Source organism: Amblyomma maculatum, chromosome 3 (assembly GCF_055883805.1).
Source record: "Amblyomma maculatum isolate TAMU_Amacu chromosome 3, ASM5588380v1, whole genome shotgun sequence".
NCBI classification, from domain to species: Eukaryota; Metazoa; Arthropoda; class Arachnida; order Ixodida; family Ixodidae; genus Amblyomma; species Amblyomma maculatum.
Window position 1 is genome coordinate 182,424,467 of NC_139346.1, and position 22,812 is coordinate 182,447,278.

Sequence of the window (22,812 nt, forward strand, 5' to 3'; positions counted from 1 at the left end):
GATCGAGACGCCGGAACCTGGCGTTGCCACTACGGAACCGGAAGAGGTGGCAACATCCATTAAGTTTGGATATTTATATTTATTTACTTATTTATCCAACAAGTTTGAATAAATAGCACCCCGAACGTCAAAAATATCTATATTTATTAAATTTCACGAACTGTCGAGGCCTGCTTATAGCGCTGAATGCTACAGTGAACTAAGACAATCGCGGGCTGGCCTCAAACATCCTTATTGCCATCGGCTGCAACATATAGTTTATATTTTAAAATATTCTACCCTGTTCTTCCTCCCTGTCGCTCACCTCTTTCATTTCTTCTCTCTTTCTCTTCACCCCAAGTTCAGGTGCTTCAGGAATTGAGATAACAGATACCTGGACGGCAAAAATCTTTTTATTTCCTTTTTTTATTATCTTAATAAAAAACCACTACTGCTACTATACTACTACTACTTTTCTGACGTTTACCAGGAGATACAATGAATTCGCTATATTCATCGATCTGTAAAATAATATAGAGCCATTATTTAGGTGGTATCCTTCGTTGTCAAGTGCGCATTTACTGCATATCTGAGTTATACAACTTGTAAAAGTCCCAATATATCGGAGCGGGTGCCCCTCCTTCCCGGTGTCTGCACCTTTGTCCGTGGCCTCCCTCGCGGAGATTGGTTGTGGTCTTCTGGGTCTTGGCTGCGGTCCTCTAAGTGCGCTGTGGTGGTTGATGAAGTTGAGAGTTTGGGTTTGAGAGAGTACGGCTTTTCACATGGTGTGGGCATGCCATTTAAATCCATTTATCGATAACCTTCCTCATCCCAATTTGGAGCAGTGGGAGGCCGTTCTGCACAGCGAGGACCCGACCAACACCGAGGACTGGTTCGCAGGGCCCACGCTGCAGCGCAGGCCACTGGGCTACCGGAATAGGCGGACCACTCACAACTCCGAGAATTCCCATGCACTCAATAAAGTTTTCAATCAATCAATCAATCAATCAATCAATCATCCCAATATATCCGTCCCATGCATTAGCCAACTAAACTGAACTCTGGGGCTGTATTACGCAGCGTTCTATGAAATATGTTTTATGTTCATTCAAACTACATGCACTCTGTGTAAACTATATATGTGATGCATACTGAGATGCTCACCAGCTGTTCGCACATCAGAGGCACGCTGTATCCTCATCACCGAGAACTTGATGGTTGCATCACAGTGATACCACGTATACATAGTCGACTATTTAAAGAGAGACCGCACACACCTATCCATTTTTTTTTGTGTCAGTCACATACCTTCAGGACACGTATACTAATCTTGGGTAATGACTTTTAAGCTAAACTTATTCGACCCCAGCGACATATGGCTCCTTAATTTTTTTCCGCATTCTAACGTGCTTTCCCAGTGTATAGCGAACAAAAGACAGCTGTTTGGAGCAGCAGTTTAAACGAAATGTGTTAACCCTAGCAGGTTGTTGTACAAAGAGGACTCAGTTGTTTCCAGGTGGATGCATAAAATGGAGGCAAACTATTGAATGGGAGGGCTATGTGCGCACAAATTGACAGCTGCTAGGTGGGTTTAGTTGAATGTTCTAGCGTTTACTGCTGTTTTCAACTAGCAGAGCCCTGCAGATTAACTTACAGAACTCCTCAGCATACGAAATGAATAAAAAGTATTAACATTAATTTAGATAACTTTGTTAAGCAATAGTCTGCCACTATCACATATGAGGACACCACTCATGGGGTAATAGCCCGGTGTAGGGTGCATAAGCTTAAGTGAAGACAATCAGGTGACATCAGGCTAGTGAAGAGATAAGAATAATTGTTTGCGTTATGTTGTATTTAAGTGTTTTTAATCAAGTTGCTGTTAAACAGCATGATAATTGCTAATGCTATGTACGATTCTTTAATCGAACGGCATTTCCAGTCAACAGTATTCTTGGTATTGCGCGTTTCTCATATCCTGAGTCGCTTTGAGACGTTAAACCCCACAAACTACAACCACAACCTCATGGTGTATGCGTTCTAGTTAATTATTTTGCACTATCCGCTACGACTATTGCGTTGTTAGTTTATATTGAAAAAAAAAAAAAGTAGTTTCGATTGCATAGTACACAGTACGTACAAAAGATAAGCTAGATATGTTGAGAAAGTCCTAAATTTATAACTGTGGACGTTCGGGCTACGTTACGATGATGTTTTAAGGCTCGGAATTTTTCACTGCAGATAACGAACACTCCACGTCCAATACACAACTGGGGATACCCATAACACGTCTGAATGTTTCAGAAAAAAAAAATTAAACACTTAGCAGAGATTGGTGGATCTTTAGTAACAGTGTCGGATTGATTAAATATCAGCGGCGACCAACAACCAAATTAAATTACCCCCTTCTGTTTTTTAACTACCTCAACGGCAGTTTTTACGGTGTGTAAAACAAGCTTTTCAAAGAAAGAAAGAAAGAAAGAAAGAAAGAAAGAAAGAAAGAAAGAAAGAAAGAAAGAAAGAAAGAAAGAAAGAAAGAAAGAAAGAAAGAAAGAAAGAAAGAAAGAAAGAAAGAAAGAAAGAAAGAAAGAAAGAAAGGTTAAGAAATGGATCAGTGAGGTCAAACCGGTTTGTTTAATTTCTGTTCCTGACTTGTGGTAAACGAAGCTCCTAAAATATTTTAAGCGAAAAACAAAATATGGCCAATAACAGACATAAGATCCCTAAGTAATAAATAAAGTTCAAAATTTATGCCGATACACTTTTGTGACTGCGCCTAAAGTTCTTTTCCAGCAAGAAAAGTGGGACATCTAAATGATGTTACTTCGGGGCGGAGACATTTAGATTCTATCCGCTGGTGACTTATAACGTCAGTTCCTTGTCAAGGCTTATCTCTACAAGCGCAAAAGTGACCCCCATCCACGCAGAAACGCTGGACTTCCGCTCCGTTGGCGTCAGCGCACACACATCGTCGTGGAGCACGGTCTCGACAAAGTCGCGAACAAGTTACTCGCACTTCGGTAGGCGCTGATGCCGCTGCCTGTGCCTGGGAACGCTCACAGCTGACAGCCACGGCGCGCGATTGTCTCCCTCCTCCCTCGTGCCTGGGCAGAGGACAAGGCAAGCTGTCTCGATACATCACGCGTGCCTCGATACCGCCCAGAAGCCGCCGCATCAAGAGCTGAACCACCAGCCGATCAGGATTTGAGCTGCACCTTAATCTCATCCGTTCTGAATATCGCGGGACCCGCGGAAACGACTGTTTGATCAGGTTTGTTGGCACGCTCTCTACACACGTGTCCAATAGCCACGGATTTGTTCTACCCGTTTCCAGCGGTCGCAATCGCTATTATCCTCGATTTATTTTTGCTTGCTTCCTTTCATAGTGTTTCAACCTGCTTGCAATGGTGTTTGCACTATGCGCGCCGCTAGTTGCATAATGACGTGTGTAACTTATATGGCTCGAACTTCACTTGAAAGCCAAGGTGCTTATCATCGATAGTGTTGCAAGAAAAGAGGCGAAAGATATTTGAAGCGAACAGGAGTGACTCCCTTTGTTGTTTACGATGTCTTTCACCTCGTGCACGGCGTTTAGCGACTGCATGTATGCACCCTATAAGGTTCCGGTAGAAACGTCCCCGGAAAATAAGGTCTCCGGAGGAAATGGCCCTAGAAAAAATGTCCCGGGAACAAACGTCCCCAGAAAAAAAGTCCACTTTTGCTAAGTAGGAAAAAATGTCCCCAAGCGGGTGAAGTAAAATGTATCTAAAAGTCAATATTTCGCCTTGCCTGGGGCTCAGCTTCACGGGGATGAATTGCTTCGAAAAAAGGCGTTTGACCTAACATAGTGTAAAAAACGGCCTCAAGTGACCTTTCACAAGATGAATTAGCAAGAGGACACTAATGACGTCGTGCCACTTTTGCTTATTTTATCTTGCATCTCCTTTTATGATTTTAGCTTGAACTAGCTGATTTGAATGTTTGTTTTTGTTTCTCGATGTGTTTTTGGCTCCACGTGCTGTAGCTCCTCATTTTGCTATAGGGACATAGACTGTGATTCTACATGGCGAGTTACAATGATACATGCTCATGCGGGGCGTTCACAACAACAAAAGGATGATGGTAGCGGAAAAGAGTGACCAAGGGCAAGTGCGTATCTAGATCTGCGTATATGCGTATATGCGTATATGCGTATATGCGTATATGCGTATATGCGTATATGCGTATATGCGTATCTGCGCTTCAACGCGTCACTGATCGAAGTGTTTACTTGTAGTAGGAGTGTGCTCTTTCATGCCTTGACCTGGACTGCATGATCGTGGTATGATCTGGTACTCCGACCGTATTTGTCTTGTTTGCGCACTGACTACTGGCTTAGGAGGTGGACGCTGGGAATGGTGCTTCAGGGTCATCATCCTAATTTTCATATCACCACCAGTAATACAGACCGTGGTCACCGCAACGGTTGACCCTCGTCACTGAAATATCTGCGAGAGTGTTTCAGTAGAGTTTTCTCTTGTTAGCTGTTAATCAAGGCTACTAATCAGACATCCAGAGGATCCAGCCCCCTATAGAATGGTTACATCTGTTATCAGTCAGCAGATAATGCAATTAACTATTCATTCATTTGCCAAGCGAGTTTTGGAAAGTTATATTCTATGGAAAAAAATCGCCTTAGGAACCTTTTTTCCCAGAAGTCGCTTCGTCAGGGCCTTTCTACCAGGGACGTTTTTACCTACGCTCTCACCTTATAATATGCAGAGAGGAGACTGGGTAAACTTTGGCAAGGCTCTACACTAAATGTACGAGACTTAGTTTCGTACAAGTGGCGCCGCTGCTTTCGTTACGTATTAACCGACACAATGCCTGTGTGCTTATCAAATTTGCCTGCTCTAAGAACGCTTAGGTATGCCTAAAGTGCACAGGCTGATTTTTTGTTTCGTATATCGCCCACCTCAAGAATTTGCAAAGTTAGCATCAAACAAGAAAGCATGGCCAGACAACTAAAGCTTCCAGCGACTTTAGTACCAACGCCCGTGCAAACCATGTAAGTCAAAGCGAACCAGCATGCATTTACTTTTGCAACCCTCAAGAAGTATAAGCACTTGCATAGAATGAGCGCGATACCTAAAAAAAGCACGTCAGACTTCTTACCAATAACGAAGAAAGCTTACAGAGGTGGTGTATGAGGTTTATAACGTTCCGAAGCTCCAAGAGGAGTGCGAGGAACACCGTATAGTTGAAGTCCGTGAATGACGTCGATTAGGCGGCTTCTTCAACGTGGAGTCGCGTCACATTGCACGCGGACGTGTTTTGAATTTCGTCAGGATTGCATCAGGAGCGAGACCATGCACCTCAGCAGCCGAGCACCTCAGCAGCCATAAATTGAAATTGAAATCTATACAAATCTATACCAACGTTTATAGATCTATAAACGTTGATCTATACAAGAGGCAGTTTCTTATACAGCCCTTCGGCTAGCAACTAGTCTGTACATATATATATAAGCAGATCAATTAAGGGGAAAATGAGGGTGCTCGTTATAATACATGAAGGAAAGAAGCCAACAGTCGGGTGGCGCTGGTTAACACTCTCAAGGTTCGTATACAGACAACACAAATACCCAAGAAAGTAGCAGGGGGGGGACAGCGGCCGATGTAGCTCAGTTGGAAGAGCACCGGACGCGATATTCGGAGGTCGTGGGTTCGGTTCCCACCATCGGCACGTTGTTTTTTCTTCTACTTTGTTGTTTAATTATCTTTTCCCTAATCAGATTACATTACTAATTTCTGTGATTATCCAAGTAAACATTAAAAAATAAAAAAAAAGGCAAAAGTACCATCCCCAACGCTTTCCTTGGCCTCGCCGACTGTTGGCTTCTTTCCTTCATATATATATGTGTGTGTGTGTGTGTGTGTGTGTGTGTGTGTGTGTGTGTGTGTGTGTGTGTGTGTGTGTGTGTGTGTGTGTGTGTGTGTGTGTGTGTGTGTGTGTGTGTGTGTGTGTGTGTGTGTGTGTGTGTGTGTGTGTGTGTGTGTGTGTGTGTGTGTGTGTGTGTGTGTGTGTGTGTGTGTGTGTGTGTGTGTGTGTGTGTGTGTGTGTGTGTGTGTGTGTGTGTGTGTGTGTGTGTGTGTGTGTGTGTGTGTGTGTGTGTGTGTGTGTGTGTTGAATACTTGACCGTGAAGGGATCCACACTGACGAAGCCGATAACAGGCTTTTCGAGGCTTCAGAATTCTGCACCTTAACCACTTTAATAATACAGGTAACTATTTAATTACTGTAAGAATTCAACGACCACTTTCTTTATTTACATTATGAGGTACAGTTACGACGTCCTGAGAGTGTAAAGGAAAAGCTAAAAAAAATTTTACGGAATGTCCTTTTATTTGTCTTTCAATGAAGACCGTTTTATATATGCTCTAAAAGAACTCGAACATGAAATTACATTACCTGGTAATCATAAGCATGTAGGATGCGCTGTACGTGATGCGCTTGGCGATCAACTCCTGCCCAAGTTCCCCAGTCGCGCGACACACACACACACACACACACACACACACACACACACACACACACACACACACACACACACACACACACACACACACACACACACACACACACACACACACACACACACACACACACACACACACACACACACACACACACACACACACACACACACACACACACACACACACACACACACACACACACACACACACACACACACACACACACACACACACACACACACACACACACAAGTATCTCTCTCTCTCTCTCTCTCTCTCTCTCTCTATATATATATATATATATATATATATATATATATATATATATATATATATATATATTATATACGCGCTCTAGTCCCTAATGTGTGCACAGTACGGGACATTTGGGACCCCAACATTCCTCCAAGAACTGCACGGATATCTTAGTTCCAGGCGCTGCACGCAAAGCAATTTTCAATGGGTGATGACACAATACTATAACAGCGTTTAGTTATCAAAAATAAGAAGATGTTAACACCCGCGTCACGCGAGAACTACCAACACTGCACCAGGAGAAAATTGAAGGTTAAAACCCGCTGCTCTTGGTGGAAAATTTTCCTTGAAAAAAGAGCAGAGGCGCATTTTTTTTTTTTTATGTGTGTGTGAATGTCGACGACGAATCCAGAAGCGCATCGTGCAAATGAAATCGCCCTTCCAAGAGTTTCCCACTAATACACCACTGCCTTACACAAGGTTTAGGTGTGCTCATGACCTATAAGCGCAGCTGATCTACAGAATTCACCGCTGCAGGCCTTAAATTCTAGCCGCCCTCAATGCGATCATTTTTACTTGCGGTACTAAGGCGTTCTTTCAAATTACGTGGGCAGGCCTGCATTACCGTGGCGCGCATAACTATAACTGAGCAGTCTGTTCCAGAGCATATATAGTAAGCACGGCTCTTCCGACTACTCGGGTGCTAAAAGCTTTCGACGCTCCGCAGCTTGTGTGTGTGTGTGTGCATGCAGGAGGGCGGGGGGTGAGAAGTGGATCACGTAACACGGTATATGTTATCAAAGGCGCATAAAGTGTTCTCTCGAACCTCTCTCCTACTTCTATATGTCGAGTGGCGGCATTAAGACCTTGGCGCATTGCTTGATGCGGCCACCTGCCACGGTCGGTGATAAGCAGGAACAGCTTCGCAGTGGCCTCCTCGCTATGCACTGCTAGTATGAGTGCCATTCGCTCGATGCCATTCGCACGACAGAGCTGGTCGCATATGGAACGATTATTGCAGGAAAGGTGTAAGCAGGGCGACTGTTCCAAGCAGCACTTACATCTACAGTTTCTATAGAATCCTGGCACGTGGAATGTGAAAAATGTAGCTCTATAAGATGACATATCGCGAATGCATGTACTAATTATGACAAACTCTTTTCCTGTCAAGGCAATGCACCGGAAAGCCACCAACAAAGACCCGCCGTAAGGCAAGGTCTCAGTGTCGAAATCGGTTCCAGCAGAAAAGCGCAAGAGGTTGGGTACCTGTTCTACTGCGGCAGATGTTTCACTTGGAACCCTTCCGGAAGTTCTGGCCACCACCGTTCAAGGAATACATCGCGCCATTATCCGCAGCAAGTACAAGAGATGCGGAGAAAACCGCCCTCATCGGCCGCCTCCACTGAGAAGCTTGCAATCACCGCTTGTTCGAAGACGCAGCTTATTGTATTTGCTGTTCTGGTGACATGGCCAACCTGGGGGGCTTCTACCGTCTCTTGCGCCAAAGCATTGAACGCAAAGTTAGAAAGGCCCGCCAAGGACCTCTCTTCTGATACCCTCTCGTTACCTGACAAGTCATCTAATAATACTGCCGTCGACAACGCAGATTTCAGTTTGCTTTTTCCACCCAGGTGTCCTCAGACCGATTCGTGTAAGAATCGCTGCGGAGAGACTTTGGATGACGAGGAATATACTTGCCACTGCGATCAATTATGCGTCAAATACGGTGACTGCTGTGTTGACGTCCAGAAGCACTGTTCTGTGGAAGCTCTCGCCGAACCACCCGTGCAACGTCCTCCATGCGTCTACGACAACGATTATCTACTTCACCAACACTTCTTTTACGTGTCAACGTGTCCCGATGGCGTAGATGTTGACAATGTCGACAGCGACGACGAAGACGACGACGAGAAGGTTTTGGGTGAAGACGGTATCGTGTACGCGAATGATGCTCGCGCTCGCTGCAATGGTGCCACGAACGCAGTGCCTTTGGCCCTGCTGGACAGTTCCGAAGCAGAAAACAGCAACCATTCGGCCCGATTGTTTGTCAGAAGCTGCGTGCAGGCGGTCGACACGTGCAAAATAAAGAAGGCAGCATTTGGCGAGTGGATGCTGGAATACCTGTGCGCCGCGTTTCAGGGACCCGTGAGGTCTTTGAAGAAAGTTAGTCGAAAGCGAAAACTCTACAAAAATGCCTACTGTGCTCTCTGCAACGGGGATGTACCAGACCTCCGATGTCCAGGCGGCGTGAGGACATATAGTAACAAGGATCTTACAAGTTCGCTGTTCCACGACACCCAGGAGAAGAGCTACGAGGCGACGGACGACATACCGTCGTCTTTTTCTATTGTCCTCAACTTTGGCCTGGACGGCGTGGAGAAGTACAAGTTTTCTTCGGAAAGCAAAGAAACGATGATTCGCAATCAGCAGCGTTGTCCTGATGGCTTCATCTGGGATCCTTTTGCCAACCTTTGCAGACAGTTGTTCTGTGGCACTCAATTCACGCTGGTGAACTCGAAGTGCGTGCAGAAACCGACGGACAGCGCGGATCGCAGCGTGACGAATGCGGCCCTTTTTAGGGCTAGGAGCGCCAACTATAGCCGCATAACGGTTGTGATGAACATTAGTCTAGATCGTTCCAGCCAAATACAAATGGATGAATTGAAAGAGTCGCTCATGAGTAGCTTCGTTGACCACTACAACATTTCTCAGGACCGTATTAAAAATTTGCATGTTGATATACTGTGGGACCCTGAACAAGTGCAAAAGTACCTAGAAAGTTCGGACAACGTGTTAGTCGTGGAAGAGAGCGACTACGCCTTGGAAGAAGCCGACATTCCAGATCCCGCTAACAGTACTGGCAGCCCTGCAATCTTGATCACGCACTTCGACCTTTACGAGCCCATAAAGGATAATGTCGAACCGTCAATAAGCACGATCATCCAGTCACTAGCGGGCAGCTTCAGCTTGAACTCGATTCTCCTGAAGGAGCTGAACGCGACAGCCGCAGTGAGCAGCGTGCTGTCAAAGCCACTTGTTCTAGATGACTGGTGTGGTGAACAGGACGGCGGCATATGGCGGGAGTACTGGAACGACGAATTCGTGTTTCTGCCCAGAAGTGAGAACGGCACCGGTATTGGCAAGGTCTACGTCAACAAGACGGGCCGCACATTCAGGACAGGCGACTTCGTAGCAAACGTCCTCATCCGAGTCACTGGCGACCAGAAGTCACCGGTGACCACCAACAGCATCGTGATCGTCTGCGACCGTGGAACGGGTCTGCCCAAGTCGTGTCCCCGGGTCGACTTCAACCTGACTCAAGTAGAGATATTCGAGAACGACACACTTGTGCTCTACGCGGGTCCAGGCTCGCTGTCCGTCCCGTGCCGCCACTACCAGCTGATGCCTTATGGAAGGGTGCGTCTCTGCCTAGACGAGCTGAAGCAAGGGCTCAGAGTCCGCGGCCAGCTATTTGATGGTCCGCTCATGGCACTCATAAGCCTCGTTCTCAGCGCCATCTCCATAGCCTGCCTTGCGCTCGTGTTGACCACGTATACGCTGTTCTCCGAGCTGCGAAATTTGCCAGGATGGAACATTATATTTCTAACAGGCTCGCTGTTCATCATGCAGCTCAGTTTTCTGCTCAGCCAGCGGCAGTCTGTGCAGGGCATGACCTGCAGGGCAGCCGCCATTGTGTGCCACTACACGGTCGTCATCTCGTTTTTCTGGATGAACGTCCTCGCCTACGACCTCTACAAGACATTCAGGACAAGTGGTAGCACGATGGGAGGAAGCCGAAAGGTGTCCCGTCATCTGCCGTTCTACATGTTGTACGCCTTCGGTACGCCGCTCGTCATTGTGGGGACGTGCCTGGGACTCGACTACTTCGACACGCCCCTGTCGCCATCGTACGGACTGTTCGGCGTCTGCTGGATTGTGAACAAACTGTCGGCACTGACCTTTTTTGCCGTGCCTGTGGCTGTGCTCCTGCTGCTGAATTTTGTCTTCTACGTGTTGACAGTCTACTCTGTCCACAGCGTGGCCAAGTAAGTGTTCTTCGTACATATATAATGGAGGTCATTTGGGGGCAAAGCGGTTGACAAGGCACTGGCTTTTACCCCTGTTCGCAGTACCGTGATTTTTGCAGTAAGTTCGGCTTTGATAACTCATTGTCTTGTACCTCATAAACGCGTGACTCAAATGAGCACGGTGGATGGCGATGATGTGAAAAGGGCCTTGTACGATCAGTGCAAACAAGACAAAGCAGTGGATAAGCAAGGAGACCAGAGTGATTCATTCTTTGTCCACTGTTCCTTACAATATGAACCTGTATTAACTAGCCGAACATACAATCTTGACTGGTTAAAAACATAAAAGCTGTGACTATCAAATTTGCTGTCAGCTTTCTAAATGAGTGCAGCTTGCATTAGAGCGCAAAACAAGAAAAGATAAAATGTGTGTCTAGTGTTATTTATTTGTTGCTGTTGTTCTTTCACCGTTCACCTTATTTAAAATATACTGGATGCTGAGTAATTAAACTTTGTGAGAGTAAAAAAGGCTTATGTAACAGTAAAAACCTGCTCTGAAATCATATAATTTGAACAAGAAATGGCTTCATTATATATTTTGTTTCCTCAATGCCATGAAACTGCTGCCAATTGATGTTTTTTTTTTTATTCATAACAATACGAACTGACATATAGGCTATTAATTCTAGTTGCAGTCACGCAAAGGAACTGAGTGAAAACTGGAAAATTCTGTTTGCTTATGCCTGAGGAAAGGGCACACATAAACCTCCAAAAATGTTTAGAAAGAAATGCAAATGCCTCTGAAAACTCCCACATTTCAGCACGACGTAACCACACAAAAAAAAAATGGAGAAAAAAGCATTTTTGAACCCACGAATACCCAAGTGTAATATATTTTCTGCAAGCTAAAGAGATGCTCTATTAGGAGGTCGACAGACCTAAAAGACGATTTTTTTTTTCTTAATAAAACAAGCGTTTCACCACAACGCATTCACTGAGCGTGGCGAATCAAATAACACTCATGAGTGCTGAACTAAGGAGGGCTCATAACTGCGTTAAGTTGAGGACAACCCAGAGGGTTATGAAACGAAAAATGGTAGGGGTAACATTAACAGATATGAAGCGTGCAGAGTGGGTCAGAGAAATAACACAAGTTACTGACATTCTAGTGGAAATCAAGAAGAACTGGGCATGGGCAGGACATGTAGTGCGAGGAGAGGATAACCGATGGTCGCTGAGGGTAACAAACTGGATTCCAAGGGAAGGAAAGCGTAGCAGGGGGCGGCAGAAAGTTAGGTGGGCGGATGAGGTTAAGAAGTTCGCAGGGGTCAAGTGGATGCAGCTAGCACAGAACCGGGTTAAGTGGAGAAATATGGGAGAGGCCTTCGCCCTGCAGTGGGTATAATCAGGCTGATGGTGATGATGATGATGATGATAACTGCCCACACGCAGGCAGAAGCCGGGCCCTGTGCTGCGCCGCCACAGCGACAAGTGTCCAGCGACAGCCACTACGTACGTGCGCATGGCGACAGGGATGGGCCTCACCTGGGTGTTCGGCTTCGTCGCAGCCTTCGTGCGCAGCTCCGAAAGTGCTCGGACAGCCTTCACCTACCTGTTTATTGTGTGCAACACGCTTCAGGTACGACACGCGCCAGCTTATTATCCCCCGATTCAGGCAATGATCACCTCATAAGTAACATTGTTTTTTTTTTTTGCTTTTTGCTAAACACTTTTTTCTTAAGGCAGAAATTTCCATGAGAAAAATTTACCTTCACGAAAAAAACATAATAAAACAAGCGAACATTATTATTTGGAGCAAAATGACAGTTTCCTGTGATCATGGCAATATCTGTACAGATGTCCATGTTAGGCAAATATTCCCAGTCGGAAAATCTGCAGAAAATTTTCTGTTGTTACGACAGAATTTCTGTGCGGGTTTTGATGCGAAACCTGTTGTGACAACAGAACTTTCTGTAATAACATCAGAAATTTCTGTAGTTAAAATAGGAAAGTGCTACAGAATTACAAAAACAAAAATATCTACAGAAAAACTACAGAACTACAGAAAAATATGACGTTTGCGACAGAATTACAGAATATTTTGTCGTATTTTTTACCGGTTTCTGTAGTTTTTTTTCGACTGGGTTTTTATGGAAACCCAAGCACTCGTTTGACTATGGGTAAATGAAGCAACTGCGCTTCATTTTCCCCTAATCAAATGCTTCAATGTGCTTCATTTCCCAACTGCGCTTCAACCTAGGAAAAGAGCTTCAGGCAGCTACTAAGAGTGCAGAACCTATGCTTGTTTCAAGGTGACTAAGTTATTTGAGCAACGAGATTTGACGTGCCAATGCGGCACTGTAGATTATATGCAAAGCTGCATTAGAGAATTCTGGCTCAACTTCTTAGGAACCTGGGGATTGCAACGCAACCAGGTTCAAACCCGCGACCTGAGGTACTGCAGCTGAACTTTGTCACTAAGCCATCGTAGCTTGTCGTTTCAATAAGGCTCGCCCCGTCAGCAGAATCTTCCTCAAAACCTGCAGCCCATATTACGGCTTCACTTTTTCAAACTAAATAGCATCTCCCACAGCATCGCCATTTTCGCTGTACTTTCATTATATATGAAACGGGATATAAGCGCATCGTAATTCGAGGGGGTGGTTGTGCATACACTACTGCCTTACAGGCACGAGACATCGTGATGAATGTCGCAACAAGAAACATTGTAGGGCATCCTGTTCAAGAATGGTGACTGCAAATACATGAAATGTTGTCAGCCGAGGATGGACACGCGCCTTCCTCCTCCCCGGTCCTCAGTGAACGTCTTGTCTCCTTCCCGCTGTCCTGGTCTCCGGCCGCCGTCTCCATTCAAGAAAGTTGACATCGGATCCCGCACAAGCGACTACAGATAAACGGCACCATTAGCGCTCTCATGGGCCCCATTTGAAGTGCATACTGCGAACACCACAAAATGTTATACATTTCAGGCAGTCGAAATTAACGCGGAGTTCTCTCCGCACTGCACGGTGTCCCTCATTTAGCGAGAGGCATTAGGCCTATGGGTACCGCCAAATTTGATTTAATTATGGTAACCTGCTAAAATTACACATTCATAATTGAATCTAGTTAAGAAACCGGCATTCCATTCGCTGAACAAATACTCTTGAAACGTTGTAAGCTCATGCCATGCCATACGCCTTGCACGTGCCAACGGCGAGTATACTTGAAAAAGAACCATTTTTTCTTTCTCTCCCGCGCGCGTTTCCCTGCACTTCAGCGGTACATCGCGGCTGTCAATGATGTCCCCTCGCGATCGTAATATGGTGGCATGAATGGCAGAACTTCCAGAGTTGTATTTATGCTTCCAACGGGATACACAAAGAAACCAGGAACGTTTCTTAAGAACTGGTGATGGTTCACTCAGCTTTTCATATTTACTGCTAGTCGTAAGCACAGTTCCATCTTTTTGGCGGTTTCATCAAGCTTGAACGAAGCTTGAATTCCTTACGAATTTGAAATAATAAGGACATTCATTCATTTTTATCTTCTGTAACTTCTATTACCGGATATTTCGTCCGCTGCAGACAAATCACAACTATGCTCGGAATGACGGCCAACGCGCAATAAATAATATTTATAACCGACACGCCTCTAAAAGGTCAAACCACGAAAGAATGTCACTTGAATGCGTCAACTGCACTTTGCTGTGCTGATCTGGGATCATGTGGCAACGCGAAAGTTTTTTTCGCACTTAAGTTAGCGATAGCATGCTCATATCGGTCACTTATAGCCTCGAATGCAGCGAAGGCGCAGATTCTTGTTGATACACTTAAGCCCGGTTATATCAAAATGGTATGTTATATCGAACCCCCGGAGTATGGCTTTGAAAATCTCATGTAAAAGTGCAGCAATATTGCTTGGGTTTATCGAACTCCTGTTCAGCGAAACTTTCGATATATCGAATTGCGTGCCATGCCCCTGCAAAAGGGCTTCTCCTAACGCCCCCCCCCCCCCCCCCCCCCATTCTTCCCCATAACTTTTCGCGCTAAGAGCGGGGTCGGCTATGCGGCATTGGGCAAGTGGTGACAGCGATTACGCAGTAAAATCGTGTGATGGGGTGAATGCCGAACCCGCTAGAAAGTGGCCATCAGTCAGGCGTGCTTGTTTTTAACGCGACACAGCTATCATGTGGGGAAGCCAGAGTTCGGTGCACCGGTTGTTGAGCGGTGAAGCAGCCAGCCTAGCTGACCGAAGGCTTTCGACGGCTCTCACGTGGCCGGCTTCGCTGCTGAAGGCGACGCAGAAATCAACTGTACCCTAATTTTACTTCAGTTATTATTCAGGTTACAGTGTACCAGAAGCAAAATTAGACCTGTTAAGGTTTGTGGTGGCTTTGTCGAAAGCATCGTCCACTGCAGCTTTTATGCGAGCCCAAGCTCCAACGGCATTTGTATTAAGCTCTGACCTGCTCGCGCCAGTGGATCGGCACGTGAAGGTGCACTCCTCTAATATGCCATCCTTTTTTCAATGGCTGGCGTAAAGTAGCGTTCGGCGAGGTAACGGTGCGCGAGCGGTCACAATCGCGGGCACGCTGACGACCACGGGCGCCGCGGGACGCCGCATTCGCGGCGAGTGGTGCGCTGGCAGTATGTCAGCGGGCAGCATCTCGTTGAAGTGAGCGCACCGCTAGGGTGGGCGCACAACATTCACATTTCTGGGTTACAGAGAAGCTCCTCTGTTGGCATAACTTATATAACGAATTATCGATATATCGAACTATTTCGCGGTCCCTTTCGAGTTAGACATATGCAGGATCGACTGTACCTGGTAATAACACACTGCTGCTTATATATACGCTAAATCTAACATGAACGTTGCAGAGCCCCACGAAGTATGCTTTTCTTAGGGCGAACTATTTGTCAACGACGCTATTACTTCCTGTAGATGCAATTTTTATTTTTTCTAATTCACAACATTCAAATAAATTAAGACCATATTTACTGGGGTATGTCCCCTTTAGGTTGCCTAATACGATGTTTTTGTTTTCTTCTTAATAGCAAAATCAGCCGCCAAGCTTTACTTAGGAGCTGGAACAACTGAATATGCGTGCACCACCGTCATGGCGCCCATGACGTGATGCTATAAATGAGATTCTTAGTCTCCACGTGGATGCCACTTTCTTCTTCTCCGCAGGGACTGTTCCTGTTCTACGCGTTTGTGTGCAATCGCAAGACGTACCACCTCTACCGGGCGCTGTTCTGCAACGTGCGCAGGGGTGCCCGCGCCAAGCTCAGCACTTCCAGCTCCGTCAGCTCCGTCTCCACGGTGACCAGCCAGGCCAGCCTGGCCTCTTCCGTGCGCTCCACGCTGTCGCATTCGGTTCGCGCAGCCAACCAATGAGTCGCCGCAGTGTATGAAGACAGGCAGGCGTTATGCGACATTGTAGGACTGAAGCGCGCTTTCTACAGGGGAGAGCTTGTTCTCCTCCGCTCCTACCCAGCAAGATATTGCTGCACTCTTACTATCCTGCAAAAGCAACTGCGGCTGTGCAACCTTCCGCTAACCATATCAAATCTCAGTATTCTGAGGTTTCGCCCCGCTTACGCGTTGATTCACCAGTAACCTAATTGAGAGACATGACTTGCGTTTAAAGAAAAAAGAAGCTCATATACCTTTCAAGCGTGGATTGGATCAACCAGCCAAGGACTTGATATTGAGCAATATATCCCGGCACATCTCACCTCCCTTCTTCATCTGGAAGTCTTTGACGGCTTCCTACTAAAAACAGGATTTGAAACTCATTGCGCGGGCAATGATAGTTCGGCCAATTGCACGTATAACCGCATCTGTGGTAGTCGACTTCGTGTTCGTGTTCTGATATATATTTGGACCTAGAGAAGGACCTCCTGCCTATATGTGCTCTTCATGTGAGCTTTGTGTGCAAGCTGTCTCATACGCTCGGCTTGTAAGTCACCTGCTTTGCAGGAAAACGTCACAAAACGTCCCGCCGCTACTGTATTATAGTGCTACAAGAATGAGCACGGTACGGTACAAAAGCCCACCCGACACCACCGCAAGGACTTATATTCGCAAGTGAAGTATGGTGTTAACTCTAGTGCTTGAATTGTGAGTATTTCAGAATAAAACAGTAGTGTCGCGTGACGCTTTGGGACTTTGTATACAGCTCGCACCGGGTTGAAGCCTTCACTGTCATGAAGAGGTGGTCAAGCGTTCAGCTGTGAATTGCTTCTTTTCTGTAACTACTGCGGCTCTATATATGAGAAGTGTATCTCTGCCCTTTTTATATTAAAAAAGAGGGGCGGGGGGCGTGGCTGACCACTAGCCGCAGATGCGCAGTCCGTTGAATTAAAAGGCACGTCCATATTATTACGAAGTTCGAGTCGACTCACACCGTATGTCGGTCTCTCTCTCTCTCTCTCTCTCTCTTTGTAATGTACGACTAACGCATATAGGCAACCGAGCTATAGACCCGCATGCAGTTTGGCATGATCACGGGGTGCTCTCAATCGGGGTGCTCACGATAGTACAACTGACCTGCATGCGTCACCTTACAGAGCCAACAATCGCTCATGCAATTGTCGCGTTCATTGGCCAATGGGACAGGGATCCTGGATACAGACTTCAATCACCAGCTCAGTCAACACCTTTTCTTCAGTCAACCGAAAATTGGTTTGTAAACGAATTGTAAACAAATTTGTAAACGAATCAATTGCTAACGCACTAAAGTGCATTAGCAATTGATCAGACAGCCATGCGCATGTAGTGCGGCCGAAAAATTTGACGCAGTCACATTGTCACAGACGCTTCGACTCTGAAGGATCCTTTTTGCATAAAAGTAATTGATAAATGCTAATCAATTATAAAAAATAATTGAATTTCTCGAAGCGTTACTGTTTGAAAAAATGATCAATTGACTACAAAATTATCCAAAATGTAATTGCAAGTAATCAATTATGCACAATTCTGTTCAATAGCAAGGCGCCGGACAATCCGCCTTCTTCATCACCAAGTATTATATTCTTTATAAGTGACTGTGGTATTAACCATTGTACCATTTCAGTCACGGAGTTAATACAACCAAAACTAAAGCGAAAGCGGTGGCGGCACTACCATGTAAACCCTCTCCTTCGTTAATCGTGTTTGCAGCCATGATGGTACTTAGCGCATGGTAGCCAGCATTATCCGCGTTACTTTTGGACAAAATTAGCGCATGTTATAGCGCACCAACCTGGCAACGTTGGCAAAATGGGGACCATGGTGGCCGCGTGCGTCGCGGTGCGCTGCGTGGAACGGTGCTGCGTCGCAATTCAATATTGCTAGTTGAATATTTCCTGGTTAGTTTGAAAGTTTAGGCGCTTTTGTGAGTTAAAAGGCATTAATGATCAATGCTGACGAGTCCTGACAAGCGAGACGTGAAAATCCTTGTAGAAAAAAAATCTTTTTCTTCTTCCTCAGCCCACGTATAACGCCCCGCTTTAACCAACCCATATGAACATGCCTTAGTGGCCTATGAGGGTAGCGTGAATTCCAGGGTCCTAGTAGGCTGATTGTGACATAACCGTCCCATCTGAAACGAGATACCCAAGTTGGCAGCTCCTGCCGACCGCTTGAGTTGGTAGCCCAGCTCTCACCGAAGTGTCACGTGGGGTGTGACGTCACAGCGCCACGTGGGTAATACGTGGCTACCGGCCGCGCTACGCTGAAGGCTCGAAACCTAGAGTAGTATTGCTTTCGCAATAAAACATACAAATGAGTACTAGCAATGGGAGTACCTAGGCGGCGCTACATGAGCGTAGCACACCCACGGCACACCTTCCTCGCAGCTTTTACCTCCCTGCTTTCCGTATCTCTGATTGAGCCACCCGGAAGTGGCGGCTATAGTGAACTAGACTACATACTATAGTGGCGACCGCACGTATAGTTTAGAGCTACCGCTACCGTTTACCGCTACCGCACGAGCGCCAGTACGCATGTGCGGATCCCCTCTAAAGCGACAGATGGCATCATGTTCCCGTCAAACTTAAAGCCCGTTATACTGTGGACTCGGCACGCAGGGATCAATCAGCGCGTGGCTGACGGCGCGCGGCAGCGGTAGACGGTAAGCGGAAGCGCTAAGCTGAAGGTATCTATTGTTTCTATTGCTATTTACTGGGTTCTGGCCCGCGATCTAGGCGAGATTTTCTGAATGCGGCCCGCATAGCACAGGGTCTCTAGAATGTTTAGAGCCCATGTGGGGAAGGAAATGAGAGATCGGAAGCAGCTGGCAGCCTGACCTTCTTATGGAAAGGGAGAAAAATCCTTTTTAAAGGTGGTCTTTAAAGCAATAAATCCTTCCTAATCCCATTTTGCGAACATTTGTCTGTCGTTGTTGGCGTTTTCAACCCTGCAATCCATTAAGATGGCGTCGGCGTACGGAATCACTAGTGGACCTCAATAGCACCAGATATCCCCTCTTTCCTCTCAAAATTGCGAAGCACACCTTTGTGTTAGTGTTTCCGATGGTGTCACTCATTTCACTTCCCATTTAGCATGCGCCTGCTAGTCAAATTGGAGGCTAGTTTCTGATAGCGATTCGAACCGATCGATTATGAACCTCCAATCGTACGCCTTAATCACCTCAACATACCGCATGACACGTCCTAGCGCAGCGGTCGCCACAGGAGAGACAGGTATAGAGCTACTATAGACATTTGCAAGCCGTGTGGGCGAAACCCGAACATGGTGTCTGCGAAGATAGGTTGGGATTCCATGAACTCGGACAAAATGTCACGTACCATCGTCTCTGTGAGTTTGTCCACACAGGAAGTCACAGAGATGGGACGGAGGTTCTCCATGTTGCCCATGGAGGAAGGAAACAGCTTAGGAGAGGCCCTTGCCATTCCCAATGCATTGAATAAAGTGTGGCGGAAGTGACGTCAAAATTTAGGGTTAGCCAAGTCGGGCCATTAGCAACGGCGACGCTGTTGCTATGAAAACTCGGGCCACCAGCAACAGCGTTGCTAAGGGCCCTAGGTACGTGAGCGTCGCGGAGAAAGGGTAAAGGAGGAGGAGAGACGTTGCAGCGTCCGGTCGCGGCGCGGCCGCGCCGGCTTAAAAAAAAAAATGACGTCAGGGCCTCTCCTAAGCTTTCCTTCCTCCATGATGTTGCCTCAATAGGGCTGTCCTCGACCCCATCGAATGACCCACAATGAAAAGGTCATAATTGCCTAGGATTTGAAGGCAGCATTCGACAATGTCACACACGAGATCATCCTCACCCACCTCTCTCAAACTAACTGCGGCGAAAACGCGTTTCAATACATTCGGAAATTTTTGACTGACAGACAATCTTACATTCGAATCCAGGATACAGAGCATGGTCCTTTTCGTTTAGGAACCAGGGGTACACCTCAGGGCGCGGTGGTCTCTCCCCTGTTATTCAATCTGGCCGTGATTCACCTACCAGCCCAGCTAGGGGCTGTCACCGGTGTGCAGTATATGCGCTGTACGCCGATGACATCACCTTGTGGGCGACGCAGGGCTCCCTCGGAGATATTGAAGCCAACCTGCCGCAGACGGTGACCATTGTGGACCGTTATGCTCGCCGCTGCGGCCTCCAATGCTCCCCCACAAAGTCATAATTTGTGCACATACGCCCATCACCAAAGTGCACTGCCAAAACTATATTGTGTCTCGAGACAGGTCCAATCCCTGAACGTGTGGAAGTCCGGGTACTGGGGCTCTTTCTACATCAGCACAGACGGTCAGAAACGACATTGGCCAAACTTCGTAAGGTGGGGGACCAGCTGGGCCGCATGGTTCGCCGGGTTTCTAGCAAGCGCGGGGGGTTACGATGGAAGGACTCCTTGCGGCTGGCGCATGCCTTGGTAACCAGTCGATTTCTTTATACGACTCCGTACCTCCACCTACGGAAGCAAGACGAGGATGCACTCGAAGTTATCCTCCGCAAAATTATAAAACGGGCTCTCGACCTTCCCGTGAACGCCTCCAATCAGCGTCTCCTGGGGCTGGGCGTGGTGAACACATTTCGGGAGCTGCGGGAAGCCCACTTGACCAGCCAATATACGCGTCTCTCGAAGACATCGTCGGGTCACCGCGTCTTTACCAGACTGCATTTCCAACATAACACTTTCATGGAAGAGCACGTACGCATTCCATCACTGTAGAGACGTGCCATTCACGTACGCCCACTTCCCGCGAATATTACCCGAGAGGACCATAACGGCCGGCGCCTGGCGCGGGCGGAAGCCCTGGCTCGCCACTATGGATTAAAACCCGGCGTATTTTACGTGGACGCCTCCGCCCCCCCCCCCCCCCCCCCCCCATGGGGAACGGTATACAGCCGCAGTCGTCCACCGTCTAAGGCAGTAAACGGGCTTGCGTTTCGAGGACGGGACAACACACGCGGAGGAGGTCGCCATTGTGTTGGCTGCATCTCATCCCACTTCCAAAACAATAATTTCCGATTCGCGAGGGGCTATGTCGGAACGTAGAGAGAGGCTGGGTACCGTACCTAGCCTACCGCCTTCTACAAAACTGCATATATACCGGGGACCCTGCTCGCCGGAATATTGGTTGGGCTCCTGCACACACGCATGCGACTTGAGGGAAATGCGGCAGCTGACGACGCCGCCCGCGCGCTCTCTCACCCCGACAATCAAGAATACAATTCACTCCTGCCTACTCTTCGTTCTGCACTATCGACCTGGCCATAGTTTATCCCCGCCCATGTAAAGGCCTCTCAAAGGCGGAGGAGCGGCTTCTGCTCCGTCTTTATACTAATGCTTTGCTGTGCACGGCAGCTCTAAACACTTTGACCCTGCTTTCTCGGGCAGCTGTCCGCACAGTGCGGTGAAGTCTTCGGAAATCTACAACATGGTGTGGGCCTACCCATCTAACCTTGCTATCTCCCCCAACTCCACCCGGGAGGACTGGGAGGCGACCCTGCTTGGTTACTCTGACCTACAAGCCCCAAAGGCCTTGGTGGAGCGCGCCCGGGCAGCGAACGACGCCACTGGGGTCCCGTACTAGGGACTCCACCTAGTGTTCGTGAGGACCAACCCTTTAAGGGTTGACCAAATCACACCTCCATGTAATACTCATTTCGAGTTATTAAATGTCTTTCTCCTCCTCCGCCGCCGGGCACATGCGTCATGCCAGTGCGGTTCCCATGGAGACCGCCACTGCTAGTTAATGGTAGATAGTGACCGATAATGATAGGTAGTGGTACTTAGTGATAGTGATAGAGATGGCGATAATGACAGAGATGACTATAACGTCATCACTTGGCGACATCATGACAAGTCGTGACGTCACCAGGCGATTCGTGACGGACCCTGCGATCTAGCGATGCACCGCCCATCTGGCGGAAGAGGCCACCACAAGCCAAGGGCTACCTGCCAGCCTCTAATCGGTAGGCGCACGACTCCCCGTCTTCCCCGGCCTGCGTGCCGGGGGCGGGGAAGAGGACGTCCTATCCCGATGGAAATAAAGTTGTCCAACCAACCAACCATGCATGCACGAAGCTGACCCCACCGGGCGTCCGATCCAGCTAGGCGTCCATGCGGCGCCTATCATTTGGCGCTTCCTTGAAAGCCGAACCACACAACATACAGAAGCAGATGCAGTACAGCAGGCATCAGCAGTGTTTCAACTGATCGAAGCAACCCTCACCGCCCAATTCGAGCGGCTCGATCTCACTCACACACCGAGTGGTACTGCAGCACATTGGGATCTCCCCGCCGAGAGTGGCCCCTTACCCCGGAATGTCGCCTAATTCTCTGCGTCCCTCCCATTCACATAGGGATGCACCACGCCGAGAGACGGGCCGACCGTGCACGTCAATTTGAGAAACGCTCCAGCGGCCATCCGGACGTCACGTATACGGACGCCTCTTGCCACCTTGCCACCCCTCGAAGCCAGCGACAGTGGTGGTAGCTCTCACCCCTTGCCGCAGCTGGTACACAGCCTGCAGCATTCGCATCGCAGAAACAGTCACCGCCGCAGAT

General features: G+C 47.5%; 1 protein-coding gene across 1 annotated transcript; it reads left to right on the top strand.

Annotated features, from left to right (window-relative positions):
- Positions 1-3,098: 3,098 nt before the first annotated feature.
- LOC146197134 (uncharacterized) lies at positions 3,099-16,939 on the top strand. The gene is made up of 4 exons (XM_084598884.1): positions 3,099-3,250; positions 7,924-10,798; positions 12,233-12,419; positions 15,977-16,939. Exons 2-4 carry the CDS (start codon positions 8,121-8,123, stop codon positions 16,181-16,183), a joined length of 3,072 nt encoding a protein of 1,023 aa, XP_084455010.1. The 5' UTR covers positions 3,099-3,250; positions 7,924-8,120; the 3' UTR covers positions 16,184-16,939.
- The last annotated feature ends 5,873 nt before the right edge of the window (positions 16,940-22,812 follow it).